Below are 16,337 nucleotides of genomic sequence, written 5' to 3'. Positions count from 1 at the left end.
TCTTGTAACGTCCACAGATCAGGTGATAGGTCCTAATAGCTCCCTGTGAGAGGGACTGCTAAAGTCTTTGTCTCATCCTGTTCACAGGATGAGATGTGACCAAGAGTGGAAAGTGAGTCTGAAAGATAATACCCTGCGTGAGAGGCCAACAATACTGAGCAATTTGAGGGTTTTTTGGGTGTCTTTGAGACCACGGGCACGCATGCCAACACCAAGGGTTTCACTCTTTACTTGCTTATCAAGACAGTCTGACAAGTGTCCTCAGTTGACTTTCAGATCAGTCAGCAGCCACTATCAAGTTTAACTATAACGTGTCAGGACAATGCATATTCAAATGTGTATAATGAGAAAAACCAAACAGAACTTCAATGGACAAAGTAGTGCAGAGAGTTTTATTGTTACGAGTGATTTCAGCATTATGCGTTTCCAAGTTCAAGAATGCAGATCAAGAATTTTATTTAGCTGAAACACAAAGCTGTTAATTTCTGAGTGACACTAGAAGTGTAAAGCAGTTGAATACAGTAAACCAAGCAACTCAAATGAAACTGATTCCAGAAAGTGTAACATACAGATTACTGAGGCTTTCAATTTCCCTATAAATCATTTGCATGTGGATATTTTTCATGTCTTCAGCTCTGTATGGAAGAATAGTAAGTCAGTCTCAGCCTGTGAAGCCCAGCTCTTTGTAGCTGGCCTCAAGGTCAGCGATGACCTTGCTCATCACATTCCTCAGGCCCTGTTGTCCAGCGGCGTCGAGTCCAGCCTTCTCTGCAAAGACTTTAATGATGACCTCAGAGATCAGCTGGAAGGAGAAAAATTCATTTACTTCAGTCAAGCTCAGTTTAACGGCAAGCATGAGGTGATGGAGCTACAGTAAACTTTGTCCTCTTGCACACTAAGCTCACCTTGAAGTTGTTAATGGGGATCTTGTGCTTTGTTGCATGGCTGTTGGCCAGAGGTTTGAGAATGGCAGCATGGTTGCCTTTGGCCTTCAGCAGTTCGCCCAGTTTCTTTAGCACGGTGGCTCCATGGTCAGCAACAGCAGAGCTACTGGCCAGCTCACCCTGAGGGATGCCGACAAATTTGGGGAACAGCTTCTGGGTCTCCGGGTGCTCCGTGAATAAACTGAAGAGGAAATAGAGCAGCAGGGTCATACCACACAGATCATGTTTGCATTTTAGCCATTTAGGGTGGGAGTGTAGACGCCATAATTTATCATACTTTGATTACATCACTCTTATGCACAAAATGTTTATTCCTGGCTGTGATAAGACTGGATACAAACACATGGGACCGCTTTAATAAGGCCCATCCCATCTCCTTCAGTAGGATAGCTCCTGTGCCGCCATTATGATCCTCAGTATGCTCATGTTTGTGTTGGCACTGGCGGAAGTTTGGAAATTAAATTAGATCAGTGAATGGCGTTTTTCCTCTTGTCCATTAACACAAATTAGAAGGGGGGAGGAAATCTGAAGCAACTGAATATAACTGAGTCAAACATTAACCATGACCTTAAGACAAAGATTTAATATCTCCGTGTTTTAAACAAACAAATGTAGGCATCATAAAAGTTAGTGATGTGGCAGTGGTTGCCAAGTGTGCAATTAGACAGGTAGTGGCATAAATAACACATGAATTCTATTCTTAAACTGCACTGGAGGAGATGAATTTTTAAACTCCTGGCCACAGGTCTGAGTAATGCGGCCTACAAAGAGTACAATCTTATTTTTCTTTCCAGAGTCACTGACCGGTTCAAAACCAGGCTCCCATAGCCAGTGTAGTCTGCTTCTACTGGTCCCCAGTGCTTCAGAACTGCGTCAAAGTCCCCCATGATCTGAGGAGATGAGGGGAGAGAGGGAAAGAAAAGGGGGGGAAGAAAAAAAAAAAAAAAAAAAAAAAAAAAAAAAAAGTTGCCTGATTATATGAAGCTTGTCAGTTACAGATGCAGTTATCCTGTACCGCACTTCTGTTTGAGTTAATGGTTGAGAGCCAACAACAATATCAGTCAAGGGCAACTTGTGAAAGATGGATATATTACCTCAGATGAACTCAGGGAGTCTGACTGGCAACCTCAGTATAGCTTTAAATAGTTTATTTGAAGTGAAATCAGATTCACTTTTAGTTTTAATGCATTTGAGGTCATGAGAACGCTGCGAGATATGTAAACAGAGTGAAGTTCTTACAGATTATCCCACAGTGCACTAATCAGTCATGCATTTCCTTTGTTCTGCTTACGCTAGTTTATTAAGATAGCTTTTAATTTAGCAGTGTTGACATTTTACATTTCCCCCTTTTTAACTGAAAAAGTCAAACAGATTCCCAAGCATCCTGAAAGAAAAAAAAGTTTAAGATTAATTTTACCCCTGAAATGTTTAAATCCCAAGTCATGATATATTGTTTAATTAATTCTATTATTGCAGAATCCATTGCCTTACCTGCAAGCTTGTAATATATCCTGTGTAGTTACACCAAATTCCTCTTGTCCTGACTAACCCCCCAGAGCTGACCTTTTATACTCCCTCCCTCCGTGCTGTCACCAAGTTTTTGTTCCCCCCCCTCCCTCCAGCTCTCTGGTGAGGCTGCCTCTTACTGCACGTCTCCCAAATGTTCCCAATGCCTCCAACGTCTACCTGGAAACTTAATTCCAGGTGACTTAGCCACTTGGGGCATCTTTGGTGTGTTTTGTGGCTGAGCCATCAAGTGGCCCAGGTAGTCTGAGTAAAGTAGATCATTTATTGAGGGAGAGAGGGAAAAAAATAAAATAAAATAAAATAAAAAAATCCCACCCCACACACACTACATACAAAATAGGGCTCTAGTTGAGAATTTAGTTTTAGTGTTACCTTTCCAAGCTGCAAATCTAGCATCTTAAAGCAATTTTCCATTTGTGACTTTAGAGCAGCCTGCTCACATTAGACACAGCAGGTGAATTTCACAGCAATTCCTGCACTAAAACTTCGTCCAGTACTTTCACTTATCAGTTTGTCATTAGCTACTCAAATAGTTCTGCAGTAAAACCTGCAGAGATACAGTAATTCTGCTCAACTGGAGCAATTCAAACTAATTGCATCAAAATGTCATTGATTCTAAGCTTCACAATGGATATAATGTGAAGGCAGAACACACACGCCATACTTCAGGATCTTTTCCTGCTTTGATCAAACTTTTCTAGATTAATTTCCTAATTTTGACTTTAGATTCAGATAGTGGGTTTCAATTGTAATAAATTTGATCAAATTCCTCCCAAGAGTATTAAAATGTCAGAATTGTTTCAGTCTTGATTTTCTTGAGTCTAGCCAGTGATTTTAGTTTACTAGAAATACCCTGCAGTAAAAACACTTGGGGTCTGTTAACAGCGCTCCTGTCAGCTTACAATAGTCTGTGCCCTTTTCTTCCATGCTATACTTAAGGACACTTCTACACGCATTACTATGATTTCTACCACCTGAGTTTCAGTGGTGGTGAGGACAGACACTTAGAGGGTTTTCTAGATTAATCATAATCTAACGGGAGGAAGAAGTCTCAGAAGCCTGACAGTTTTCCCCAGTACGTTGCATAATTTTATATGCAAAAACAGCTGCGCACCATGTCATATTTTTATTGCTAATTGATTTATAATTTCACTCTTGAATAGCAACATTTCAACACAGTTAAGATCAGATTATCAGCCATGTTGGTGGAAATACAGGAATCTTTATATCCAACAGCCAAGATTAGTTGTGGTCATGGCTGTATGCAAGATCTGATGCACTGTGAATGTAATCAGGGAAAATCCAGATAATACCTGCAACCACATGTACAAAATGTGTGATTGAAATTCCACCAGGAGAATATATGTGCAGACAGACACACTCACCAACCCAGGAAGTCAAGGTTATGCAAGACACCAGCAGCTTAATTGTTCAGTATAAACCTGCTGTAATGTTTTGTATAAAAATCATTTACCATGTGCGTAAGATAAATTAATGTACAAACACTCGTGACTAATTATCAGGAAAGCCCCTCTGGTGACCAATAAAACCACTTTACATTTCCATGAGATACATTTGGATTGTATAGCCGGTTCGAGTTTTGGGTCAGTTTGTGTTGGCGAATCACATTTTCTCAGTACATTTGGTTCTGCCCGAGTCCCAATTATTCAGTTTTCAAAAGGGTACACACTGAACAATGAAACCTCTGTTTCTTTTGATTCCAGTCTCAGCCGATTTGAAATGTATCAGATTCCGTTACTGAGGACTGATTGTTTGGTATTCCCTCCAACCTGAAACCTGAGCCCCTGCGCTGCCCACATGCTTCAATTTATTACTACGCCAGTGCACAGGTAGATGCACGGCAGAATTATACAAGTTTATTCAAATGCAACCAGTAAGAAAAAATGCAAAGTGAAATGTCCAGGCTAAGGCACTGCAATGATGCCGATATGCACACATCGGTAACAAAGTCATATACAACATTCCCATTATAGCTCATCTTAACTAAAGCCCTAGTCAATATTTTGACCTTTACTGCCAATAGCAGTCATTTAGTTATTATAGGACAGTAGTCAAACTTTGTAAATGTTTTAGGTTTGCAGGCAAATTGCATCCCCCCCACATAACTGCTAAAGTGCACCGTGTTGATGTTCACAATGGAATCATCTTGCCTCTCAAGCAAATGGAAAGTGTGTACACAGATGCTGCACAGTCCAGCTTGGATGCATTTGAACATAATTTGGAATCAGGTGACACATCTGATCCGAGGTCAAATACAGTTAATGACTGGGGGGAGGCTGCGATCTGCTGCCGCCTTCATTTGTTAAAATTACAAACTAATACAGTGTCAACTATATAATATTAACCTGACCAGTTTCCTGGGAGAAGTTTGTGTGTTTGCAATTGCTATAATTGATTATCAGTGCTGAACTAAACATATTAGAAGGCCGCCTTTTGTGAGTCTTCATTCATACTGCACAGTTCTGAAGTCTAGTTGAAAGCAGCATTAGGAAAAGAGCATGAAGCTGAAGTTAAGTACTGCATTTTTCCAGCATGGAACACTCGCCTACTATCTGCTGCAGCATGAATGCACACTTAAGTGTGCAAGACTAGTGTGGCACCAAAACAATATAGATACAGCCTGCATTTAGAGTGAGGAGCAAGACCAGACAAATGCCCTACCAAGTACTTGCTGCTCATTAGTGACCTCAGGGAAATTTGAATAGACAGGTGGACTTTAGCAACAGCACCACAGGCTGAAGAGGGACAAATGAAGTCAGAGTGAAGACAGACCTTCCACCCCTCCATTCCCAGTGGAAATCAGTTTCCATTCTTTTCAGGTCCCATCTATTTTTAAATTTAGTGTCCTATAACACATCTTTAACCTCTCCTACACTGCTGAAAGTTCGTGCATTGACTGAGCTGACCTGTCCCATCCCACTTTTCCTCTTGGAAAATGACACACACACACACACACACACACACACACACACACACACACACACACACAGGAGGGCATTCGACATCTTAAACCCAGTTGTGAGTAAATCTCACTGAATTCCACCAGGGGCCCTCTGCTGGACTTTTTCACATAACATTGGGGAGGCAAACGACAAGTCCCCCCTCCTCTTCTAAACTGATTGGTTTAGACTATGGCTTCAATACGTGTCTAGCCAATTGAATTTCGCGTGCGGGCCAACACCCGGAAGACAGCAGTGAGTGTCAACGAGTCCGAAGTAGGTTGAAGCAGTTTACACGTTTAAGGGAAAAAAAAAAAGTTGTCAGTCAGGTTTTATTTGCGGTGTTTTTCAGGCGCAAAGATGATGCAGGCTTTGAAAGGCGTCAGACACGTGACATCCAGCACGATGAAACAAGCAGGTAACCGGCAAGGCTCGTGCTCGTTTTAAAGCAGTCCTAAGTGGGGGGAAAGAAATAGTGTTTGCAAAGTAGCGACTTCGTCTACAATTAAAGCACATTCGCAGTCTTACAGCGCCGATATGAGCGAAAATGTCATTCACAGACTTAACAAAAATACCTGGACAGCCAACAGGTTTGTGGGGCAAAGGTTATTGCCCGATTGAACTTGTGATTTTAAAGTATTGTTAACTGTAGGAATAACGTGTGTCAAACATGAGGCCTGGGGTCCAGCACCAGCCCACTGAAGGGTCCAGTCCGGCTCACTGGCTAGCTTTGCAAGTCTGAAAACTGCCAAAAAGTCTCAAATAGCTTTAGTTTCAGTAAGATGTTCAGCTCCTCCTAGTGAGGCGAGGCCAGCATTACTACATAGTTACTGTATGCGAAGTTAAAGTTGGGACTTGGACAAGGTGTTTTAATAGTATCCTTTAAGAGGCCGAAAAAAAAAAAAAAAAGAAAAAAAGTCTCAAGCTGTTACCCATTTTATAACTAGATTATGAATATTTAACTTGCTGTATTGAGATTTTAGAGCAGATTGAATCATTTGTGGCCCATTAACTGAAGTTTGACATCCCTGCCACTTTCAGTGGCATGTTGAAGACACATTGCCAGCTTTGCACAGTTTTCTAAAAATGTGACCTAGTGTAGACACGGAGCTGAACAGGGCTCCGACCCCATATTAAGTTTAAAGAAAAGTAATAAACTTGCAGAGATAAAAGGCAAATGCGCAGGTTTTGGCTTACTTTACTTGGCGCTCATTGAGAACTTTCCCAAAGTTTTATGGATCTGGAATTTAGTCAAGTCACTCCTACCTGTGGTAAGGTTGGCATTTAAGTTTCCTGAAAACACAGAGAGAGACACACTAAAGAGTCACATAATTGAAAAACGTGTTAAAAGCATTAACCAAAGAAAGAAAACAAACTATTCCTGAATCAGTAAAGAAGCTCTCACCTTCCTTCAAGACAGGGTACCAATGAGCTGAGCACGGCTTTTATTCCTGTTCAGTTAATTGAGCAAGTGAGACACAGGTATCTGCAATTAGTCAAACAAAAGCTGTGCCCACAAAGCCAAGCCCCGCCTCCAAACAAAGGGGAGTTAGGGCGTGAGGAGACATATTTCACCCACATGACCACCAGGGAAAGTTTTTTTTTTTTTTTTTTTAATTGATTGTTCCTTTACATCAACTAATACATACAGTTGGTCACATGATCAGAAACTAAACCAGACAGATGTCGCAAGTCTTGTTAAACCAGAGTGCGCTGTGTCCAGTTTCAGAGCTCTCTGTGGCAGTCCCGTGGGGGGAGATCCGAGGTAAAGTCTGGGGTCCTGACCACGGACATCCTGTGCTGTGCCTGCACGGCTGGGCTGACAACTGCGGTACATTCAACACGCTTGTTCCCCTTCTTCCAAAAGGTGAGTGTTTTGTACAATGCACATTGACCATCTCCAGTGGCTCCCACTGTAGAAATCTCAGTGCCAAAAATTGAACCCCATGGGCAATAATTCTTAAAATCAGCGGATTCTGCTGCTCAGCTCACTCAGGTGTGTGGCGTTCGGTTAATTTGAGTGTACAGCTTGTGCAAACAGGTGTTGCCGCTCAGCTGCTGGAACAGCTGCAACCCATCCAAAAAGACTGGATCTGAGGATGACATAATTACCACAGCACTATACCCAGATTTTACAATTGTAGCTGACTGATTAGGAGCGTTTTCCTAGCTTTGTGTCCTTATTAACCTGAAAGCGATTTTTAGTTTGTCTTCTCCCTGTGTCTCCACTCAGAGTGTCGATATGTGGCAATGGACCTGGCAGGTCACGGTCGCTCGTCGCACCGTCCTCCTGGAGTTCTGCACGCCTTTCCTTCCTACGTGATGGATGTACGCAGAGTCGTTGATGGTGTGTGAGTTCGAGGACACTTGCAGTTAAGCCTTTAAATCCCATCAGAGATATCAGTGTTTGTTCCAGGATTGCAGTTTGTGATCATCGAGTTTTGGCTGAAACTTACATGTTATCCTTCCATAAACTTCTGCACCCCACATTTATAATCCTAAGAGGTCTTTAACTGTACACTTAGTTGCTTTCCCTCATATCCATGGGAATCGCTTTGGTCCATTAGGTTGAGAGAAACTCTGGGAGAAATGTTGTGACAGCTAACATGGCATATTTATTGCTCGTTACTGCTCTCAAAGGCGAGCTGCAGCAGTATACAGCCCCTGCAGCCAGCACAGCTGCTGGCTGAAGATGCGGATGTGTCTAATGCTCGGGCTATGATGCTATTTATGTATTCATGACTGCACGGTACCTATCCTTCACTGGTCCTGTTAACATGAGCTAGCTTTAAGCCTGAGTCTGTGATGACAGGTATGTAATAAATACACCGCAGGTGTTCGGGAGGCAGCATGGCTGCAGTATAACTGGGTACTACTGCAAACTTTAGTTATAGTTATTGTTAATTTAAATGTAAATAATTATTGTTTTAGTTTGCACTTGAAGCAGGCTTGTAGCCCCGAACAAAAAATTGTGTTTTGGAAAAAAAGTTTAACAATGAAACTCTAAAAATCTGTAAAAATCTTGGCAAAGCTTTCGAATTAGAAGGAGGAAAACAGTGAGGTTTGAAGAGCAAAGGATAAAAAGCTGAAAATGTAAATGAAGGCCAGTAGATGATGTGTGCTGAAATCACATCCTGGACTCGGACTGTTCTAGAGCCGGGGGCTGCTGTGGCTGAAGGATGATTCACTGTGTTTTTTGGTTATATGAGACACATAATCAAAACACACAGTGGGATGTTTGTGGTAAATTTACAATATTTTTATTACAGTATAAAACAAAAGGTTTAAAGGTCACCCATGTGGAACAGAAGATGCTGTTTTCCATCAACATGTTTGACATGATGCAAGCCAGTTTGATCCATTTCCATAAAAAAGCCACAGTGTATGAAAGAGCTGTCTTGTGTTAACTGACCTATCATTTCTCTACAAGTCTTGGCTACTCCTCCTCCTAGTTTAATCAAACGTACACGCGGTGATCACCTAATGTGGCTTCACCCAAACTGAGCACAGCCGTGGTGGCTTGGTGTGTAGATAAATGCGCCTGTAACATATTTATCTATACTTGGAGTACCACCAACTACCTGATGCGGGTGTTACGCCAAAGCTCAGCCATCCTGCAGTCACGATCACAGCTACGGCCCGTCACAGAGGACTGAAGCAGCCCCACTGTTGAAGTTTCACCCACTCACGCTGTGCTCATAGGCAGTGATGAGTTGCCGCATCATCCGTAACAGTGTCATAATACTCAGCCTTCACTGTGGATCAGAGGGAATGTAGAATATATGAATATAAAAGCATCTGTGGCTTTTTCACAGGATGCTTTGTGAGCTTTGACAGTTTTTGTTTTTTTTTTGTTTTTTTTTTAAAAGTGGGCAAACTCTGAACTGAAAGGCGATGATTTTAATATGAATATACATTTGACATAATTTAATATGCAGTTTATGGATCTAGAAAAAAAAGGCCCTTTAATGAATGTTATTAATTTCGAGCATATTGCCAGAGCTGCCATGCATCTTCCTGACAGCTGAATCACAGCAGTGAGGATTTCTTTGAGCTAAAAATGGTCTGTGTTCTGTGATGAGATACTGAACCTGGTTGATGATGTGTGAAATTACTCCCACAGCTCTGCAGTGGAGCAAATTCTCCATTATAGGCCACAGCATGGGTGAGTGCAGCTGTATAAAGAATTCAAGCTTTAAAACGTATGTTTAAAAGCACGCGTTTATTTTATTTCTGTCCACCTCTTTGTATTTCAGGTGGTAACGTTGCAGGAATGGTAGGTGACTTACGATTAAGGCACATTTGAGAGTGCTGTGCTTTATTGGGTGGCATCATTGTCCATGTGGCGTCTTCTGCAGTTCAGCGCTCTGTATCCGGAGATGGTGGATGCCGTTGTGCTGCTGGACTCCTACGGATTTTTACCTACAGACCAGGTACTTGTTTCTTTTTTTCTTTTTTTTTTCCTTTGTTACTCCACATCTGTTTTCATAGGAAACATTATTCAACAATACAGCAGCAGATGATACCCCACACAGTCTCTGACTCACCCAGTATACGATTAACCCTGTACACCCCCCCACCACCATCCCAACCTATGTAGTGGTACGTTGAAAGAATTAGAATAAGTTAGAAAAGGGTTAGGGTAAAGGTGCTGGATATACATGCCAGACTGAAGTAGTTAAATGCTCACTTTTCATGTCTTACCTCACCCTAAGTGAATTTGTGAGTCGAGCCTGGGGCCACTGTGGCATTGTTGCAGTATGCAACTGAACAGTAGCTGCGTATGATTTACTGTTTTCCACAAATAATATGGCTTGAAATATTGGCCTGTCCTCTGGTGTGCCTTTGCCAGTGCAGGCCACTAGCAGCTCAGTGGGGGGAGAACAGGTGTAGCGGTGTTACGGTTCTAGCAGGTGTCCCAGGGAGCCATGATGGCTAACCAGCATCCAAAAAATGCAGGAGTGCAGCCATCACTGGTACATTGGTTATCAATGATTATTTCTCCCCAAAACGAGATGTCTGCTGTGGGGGGAAAAAAAAGTCTATTCTGTCCACCATGATTTTCTTTCCAGCTTCTTCTAGAAATGCTGCTGCATAATTGATTTCCAGTCCTCATGAAATGTGGGTTGCTCTTGGGGCATCAAGGCAGACCTGGCTCTGTAGATTATTCTAGTTAAGTAAAACTACATATCAGAAAAATGGTCAAACCTTTTCTGCACAACCTGTGGAAGCTTTGGTTCAAATGTGATTGGGAAGCCTGCGTGACTGCAATAATGTTATCGTTAAAGTAGCAATACAGTGCCGTGCAAAAGTCTTGAGTCGCCCGTCATTTCACTTTACTGCATTGACGGTGTGTTTGGAAGCATTGTCATACTGAAAAATGAAACTGTTACCAGTCAGATGGGGTGGATCAAAATCTGACCATATGTTTTTATAATTCCATCAATTTGACAAGATCTCCAACACCACTGGATGAAATGCAGCTTCAAACCAGGGCAGAGCCTCCGCTGTGTTTTGCAGATGGCTCTAGACAGCCTAGAGCAGGGGTGGGCAATCTCAGTCCACGAGGGCCGGTGTCCCTGCAGGTTTTAGATGTGTCCTCGAACCAACACAGCTGATTTAAATGGCTAAATTAGCTCCTCAACATGTCCTGAAGTTCTCCAGAGGCCTGGTAACGAACTAATCATGTGATTCAGGTGTGTTGACCCAAGGTGAGATCTAAAACCTGCAGGGACACCGGCCCTTGTGGACTGGGATTGCCTACCCCTGGCCTAGATAGTCAGTGTTGTTCCTCCTCTGTTTATACTGACACAAACTGGAACCAAAAATACTGAATTCTCTAATTCATCGCTACATACTGATTTTTCCAGTTTTTGTGTAATTTGGAGTCAGGAGAACTGCTTTTCAAGACCACTTTAAAACATTATAAGAAAATCTGGCTCCTTGGAAACAAAATGTAAAGAAATAAAGGGTATTGCAAGACTTTTCCGCAGCACTGTTTGTCACCATAAATACAATTCCCATCAGCGGTTCATTTACACCCTCTTGTGCATCATGTGTACCCATGAAGGGGGAAATTATAACGCTGACATGTCTCTGATTACTTCTTCCTGAGTGAAGTGTGCTTTTTTTTTTTTTTTTTTTTTTTTAAGAATCGTTAGGCCTCTCACTGTGTTTGTATTATCTCATCCAGCCTGCTATTATTTAAATTTTCCAGAGTCTTCTGTGTAGAACAAGAACAAACTTCTTAGTTACAGCTAAAAATGGCTGTTATGTGTGAAATAAGAGCTGTTTGATTTACTCCGATGTTTCTTTTCCAGCAAACAGAAAGATGACCTGGGTGCCGCTTTCAAAAGTGGACAACTATTTATTTATTTATTTTTGATTAACTTTAATGTGACAGCTTCTTTTATAGTATGCAAAAAGGCTGCTGTTGTCTAGCAACTTCATCTAAATTAAGTTTTTCTCCTGAACACGTTGAGGCGTAGGTGAAAAGTAGAGGAGGTGCTCGGTTTTTGAGAGCATATAATTTGCAGTGACGAGAAGCCCCCCTCAGAGAGAAACACCTCTCTGGTGACCTCTAGCTAATTATAGTTTGATTTACACTTCAGGGCTTCATGACTTTGTGACAGTGTCTGAAGTCTGGATTGTGAGAAAATGAAAAATGCTGTAGGCGGTTTGACATTTTGAAAGGCGTTGCATTTAAGAAACACTTGCGGCCACCAGTGTAATTGAGTCTGGCGCGATTTTGACCTTTAGGCCTGGGCTAAGGCTTTACATTATATTATTGCATGTTGCATGTCTCCATATTATTCCTGTACAATTCACCCTTGTGAGTCGTTTTCAGTTGCTGTCCTTATTTATCTCTGCTCCCTCGCAGAAGGAAATGCCCAAAGTGATCAGGCAGGGGTTCGAAGAGATGCTTCTGTTTGAAAAAACGATGGCGGAGAAGAAGAGAGTGTACACTTACGAGAAGGCAGTAGAAAGGTAAAGCGCCTTCCCTTATCGGCAGTTTTAAAGGAGTTCACTCATGCGCTAACTTTGTTTTTGCAACCTTCAGGTTGATGTCTGTAAACCAAACTCTTTCTGAACGCTCTGCGAAAATCCTTCTGGAGCGAGGTCTGGTTCAGGTTGAGGGAGGTGCGTGTTTATCTTCCTCTCGTTTACCTTCTCTCAAGACTCATCTCTATTTCTTTTTCCCCTTATGTTTGAAGTGTAACTTCTCTTTCCCTTGCAGGAGTTGTGTTCTCCAGAGACTTTCGTGTTAATCTGGTAGGTTTCCCCTGATGATTTCTACCCAAGCTGTCATTTGCAGCAGATGGTATAAACGTGCACAATGTTTCTCAATTTCAGAAAAACATAGCACGCATCAGTTTGGAGCAGAGTCTGGAGCTGCATTCGAGGATCACGGCCTCTGTCCTAGTTGTTCTGTAAGATGGTCTCCTGCCTCTCGTTCTCTTATTGCTTGTGGGAAAAAAATAAGACTAAATAGATTTGCAATTTTTTTTTTTTTTGTCTTTACAGAGCAGAAAGTGGCTTGGACAAAATATTTGCTGAAGACGAGCAAAAAAAATGTACATCAGCACTTCTTCAGGCCTACAGGGACAAAAATGTGAGTGCACCTAACAGTCTGTTTGTGGAAAGCAGGTATGTTTGCATCCCCGTGTTTATTTTTAGCCGTTAAGCCTGCGCATAATTGTTCCTAGCAGACAGACAGCTGCATGGATGCTAGAGTAGCAGTGCAGTATGAGCTCAGTGTCTCAGGAGCAGCAGAAATTTATATAGCTGTGAATCTCAACACTGACCTACATACAGGAACTTGGTCAAGTGCTGCTGATGAGGGAGAGCAGAGGATGCGTTTCCACCAATCGTCTCCACTGAGTGGGTTTCTTTCCCAGTCAGATTTTCACTGAGAAACAAAAGATAAGCGTGGCATGTGGTGAGCACAGTGGAGCATTCAGCTCTTTCCCTCAGGTGTTTGTAGAGATTAAAGTAGAGATGTGAGAGCGAACGTAGGACTTGCATTCATTAAGCGCCCAAAAATATTCCAAATAACTTACGATGCTGCTGTAAACATGGAGGACTTCATGTTTACAAGTTTAACACAGTCATTTAAAATGGCTTTTCATAGCAGCCACGAGGGTAAGTAGCAGTCAAGTGCTGCTAATGTAGTGCACTTGATTAATTGATAATCAGTAACTGTGATTAACTCTATAGAATCAGAAGCTGGAACAAGTGTGTTAACACAATGCTTCAATGCATCTCGGACTTAGCATGTTCAATGTTAAACTTCGTGATGGCACAATAAGAGAAAAAGACTGAACAAGTATGGATACCTCTTCTCGGTAAAAAGAATATGGCAGCACATTTTAGGTTTGCAGAGGTGCTGAACAAATCGCATGACTTCCGGAACTAAAGTGGAGATGTTTGACCACAACGCTAAACACAACACACCAGCACAAATGTTTCATACCAACAGTGAAGCACGGAGGAGGAAGAATAATGATTTGGGCTTGTTTTGCAGTCACAGGTCTCAAGCACCTCGCAGTCATTGAGTCAACCGCAAACTTCTCTGTATACTAGAGAATTCTGGAGTCGGATACGAGGCGATCTGTCAAACAGTTAAAGCTTGGCTAAAATAATACCATGAAATGGGACAATCATCCCAAGCACAGCAGAAAACAGAATGACTGAAGAAGAAAAGAATCAAGTTGTTGCAATCGGCCAGTCAAAGTCCAGACGTCAGCCCGACTGTAATGTGATCTAAGGAGAGCTGTGCATAAATAAATGTCTACAAACCACACTGAGCTAAACTAACCTTGAAAGACTTTTCAGATTTAGTCTAAGTTCATGACCTAAACTGCATAAAAAGATGGATGTAGCCATTATGTCATTGGTTTCCATGTTGAATTCTTTACTTGTGTGATTGAGACCTTAAACTCACCATGAAAATGTTTAGTGATTTCAGAAATAAAAAGAGAACTAGGGTCAGTTTTTGCGATCAGAGAACTCTCCCCCTGCTGGGCAGATCTTTCTGTGCTTCGCAGTCTGCGGCTCAAGTGGCCGGAAAGTCCTTTATTCCATGTTGAAAGCCTGCTTTATTCACCATCGTGACTGGTCTCATCTGTGTTTTCAGCAATCCGTGGTGACTGTTCCAGGTGATCATCACATCCACCTGAATAAGCCTGACATCGTCGCTCCAGTTGTGTCGGACTTCCTGCAGACCAAAGTCCTCTCACGCTCTGCTACACCAACTAATGGCCAGACCTCTAAGTTATAACAGACCAGTTACTCCTCGAGTCACGTCACACTGACTCTACTGCTAATCCTGTATTTGTACTGTACTATTTACACAGGTTTAACTTTGGTGCTTAAAACTCACTCGGCTGGTCGTCTTAGTGGACTCATTAATTATTTAAAGCCTTTTAAAAGGTAGTGATGCTGTTTAAATGAGAAAACATAATTTTGTCATCGCTGCCATCTCTGTCTGTTAACTCAGGCTTTCTGCCTCAGGCTCTGCACTCGCTAACATGAGGGCATCAGAGGTTTGAGTTCTTCTATTGCGCTGCCTGGAGCATGCACCACATACTCCAAGCAGAGGCAGTTTCAAACACATTATACCACATTGGAGCTCTCAAACTTAAACTATTATTAAACTATTCCATAGCTTGATAATTGTCCCAAGCACAGCAATAGTCTGTGGCCATATTAAAGTCACACAGGTGAAACTGGATGAAGGGGTTTGTCATTATCTGTGAATTCCTCCCACACAATCACTTGAGCCACCAAACTTGGCACAAAGGTACATCTTGAAGGCCTCTGAAGGTTCTCATCTATGTCAGGTATTATTAGGTCCTGGTATTGCCTAGCAACCACCTAGCAAGAGGCTCAAATGACTGCTTTTTAGCCTTTACATTCCTATAACACCTTATAAAATTAGCTTTAATTTCATAACTTCTTATTTATATCCACAATCTGAATTATGCATGTTGAGCAACCACCTAGCAACAGGCTAAAATCCATTTTTAGCATATGAACAACATCGCTTATTGTTTTACTGTCCTCCCTGTGATGAAGTATATCAGTTTGTCCACAGCACCAACAGGCCAAGCAATACTGTAGCATGGGCACGTATGTGTTTCTCTAATGTGTTACTCCTCGTCTCCTCTGTCCTCCCCGGAAATCCTGTCTCAAGTGTGCCGTTTTTAAGGATGTCTCATTCCTAAAATGCACCTGGAGGAGAGAGGAGGCTGCACAGGTATGGCTTTGTGGTAGTTCTTTAACCTCTAGCGTAGGCCATAAGAGCTAGGATATACAAACTGTGCTGGACTCTTTAAACAACTGCTCGTTTCATCCTCTAAGTGTTTCAGTTTTTTTTTTTTTTTTTTTTTTTTTTTTTTTAAGATGATCAGACTTTCTACTCTTCAGTGTTTCTGTGAAAAGTAATATCTGCTCACATTGTGGAATGTTGTGAATGGTGGGTTTTTTTTGTTTGTTTGTGTTTTTTTTTTTTTTTTTTTTTTTTTTTTAAATGCTGTGATATCCTAAAATACAGTAGTAGCCTTTAACAAAACCATGGACAAATGATGTGGCTGTGCTACACGTCATGTTTCAGTTCATCCTGCAGAGCCAGTGACACCATCAGCTGAATCGCCCCGTGCCGGCTGCCTTTGAGGAATGATTGGGATTCACTGTGGCAGCTCAGAAGTCTCACCAGTGTGCTGTGTGTCATTAATATTTTAGCAAGTGCACAGTTTCTCAGATGTGCGACCACATGTTTAATCTCATAGGTTAAGTAAGCAGTGGAGAGGAAAGTGTGTACCAACACAGAGAGAGCAGAGGACGACTCGTGACTTGAATAACAACTATGATTTTTCCATACAGGGTGTCTTTTTAGTAAATCTCA

At 41.8% G+C, this 16,337-nt stretch overlaps 2 protein-coding genes across 5 annotated transcripts; one reads left to right on the top strand and one right to left on the bottom strand.

Annotated features, from left to right (window-relative positions):
- Window positions 1-371: 371 nt before the first annotated feature.
- On the bottom strand, window positions 372-6,730 carry mb (myoglobin). 3 transcript variants are annotated; one of them, XM_040024527.1, is made up of 4 exons: window positions 6,698-6,730; window positions 1,749-1,834; window positions 906-1,125; window positions 372-802 (listed from the first exon to the last, which is right to left on the bottom strand). In XM_040024527.1, exons 1-4 carry the CDS (start codon window positions 6,713-6,715, stop codon window positions 662-664), a joined length of 465 nt encoding a protein of 154 aa, XP_039880461.1. In that variant the 5' UTR covers window positions 6,716-6,730; the 3' UTR covers window positions 372-661. The 3 variants fall into 3 exon arrangements, with proteins under 3 accessions (XP_039880461.1, XP_039880463.1, XP_039880462.1); XM_040024529.1 differs by lacking the exon at window positions 6,698-6,730 and adding an exon at window positions 6,629-6,652; XM_040024528.1 differs by lacking the exon at window positions 6,698-6,730 and adding an exon at window positions 2,436-2,552.
- LOC120729088 (serine hydrolase-like protein) lies at window positions 5,664-15,424 on the top strand. 2 transcript variants are annotated; one of them, XM_040024525.1, is made up of 12 exons: window positions 5,664-5,849; window positions 7,155-7,298; window positions 7,665-7,778; window positions 9,555-9,596; window positions 9,688-9,707; window positions 9,790-9,864; window positions 12,312-12,418; window positions 12,492-12,571; window positions 12,669-12,703; window positions 12,785-12,861; window positions 12,956-13,043; window positions 14,568-15,424. In XM_040024525.1, the coding sequence occupies exons 1-12, from the start codon at window positions 5,792-5,794 to the stop codon at window positions 14,709-14,711; spliced, it is 984 nt and encodes a 327-aa protein (XP_039880459.1). In that variant the 5' UTR covers window positions 5,664-5,791; the 3' UTR covers window positions 14,712-15,424. The 2 variants fall into 2 exon arrangements, with proteins under 2 accessions (XP_039880459.1, XP_039880460.1); XM_040024526.1 differs by lacking the exon at window positions 5,664-5,849 and adding an exon at window positions 5,885-6,021.
- The last annotated feature ends 913 nt before the right edge of the window (window positions 15,425-16,337 follow it).

Source organism: Simochromis diagramma, unplaced genomic scaffold (genome assembly GCF_900408965.1).
Source record: "Simochromis diagramma unplaced genomic scaffold, fSimDia1.1 OVJJ01000302.1, whole genome shotgun sequence".
Lineage (NCBI taxonomy): Eukaryota > Metazoa > Chordata > Actinopteri > Cichliformes > Cichlidae > Simochromis > Simochromis diagramma.
The sequence above is the reverse complement of the archived record's forward strand: the minus strand, read 5'-3'. Positions and strand labels throughout refer to the sequence as shown.

What these genes read in the sequence shown, in the direction of transcription:
- LOC120729088 (XM_040024525.1), top strand. Translation starts at nt 5,792, where the DNA reads ATGATGCAGGCTTTGAAAGGCGTCAGACACGTGACATCCAGCACGATG. An exon ending in CATTATAGGCCACAGCATGG is followed by an intron (nt 9,597 to 9,687) that starts GTGAGTGCAGCT and finishes TTTGTATTTCAG; the next exon opens with GTGGTAACGTTGCAGGAATG. An exon ending in TACGAGAAGGCAGTAGAAAG is followed by an intron (nt 12,419 to 12,491) that starts GTAAAGCGCCTT and finishes TGCAACCTTCAG; the next exon opens with GTTGATGTCTGTAAACCAAA.
- mb (XM_040024527.1), bottom strand. An exon ending in GGGAGCCTGGTTTTGAACCG is followed by an intron (nt 1,126 to 1,748) that starts GTCAGTGACTCT and finishes TTTCCTCTTCAG; the next exon opens with TTTATTCACGGAGCACCCGG. An exon ending in TCCCCATTAACAACTTCAAG is followed by an intron (nt 803 to 905) that starts GTGAGCTTAGTG and finishes TTCTCCTTCCAG; the next exon opens with CTGATCTCTGAGGTCATCAT.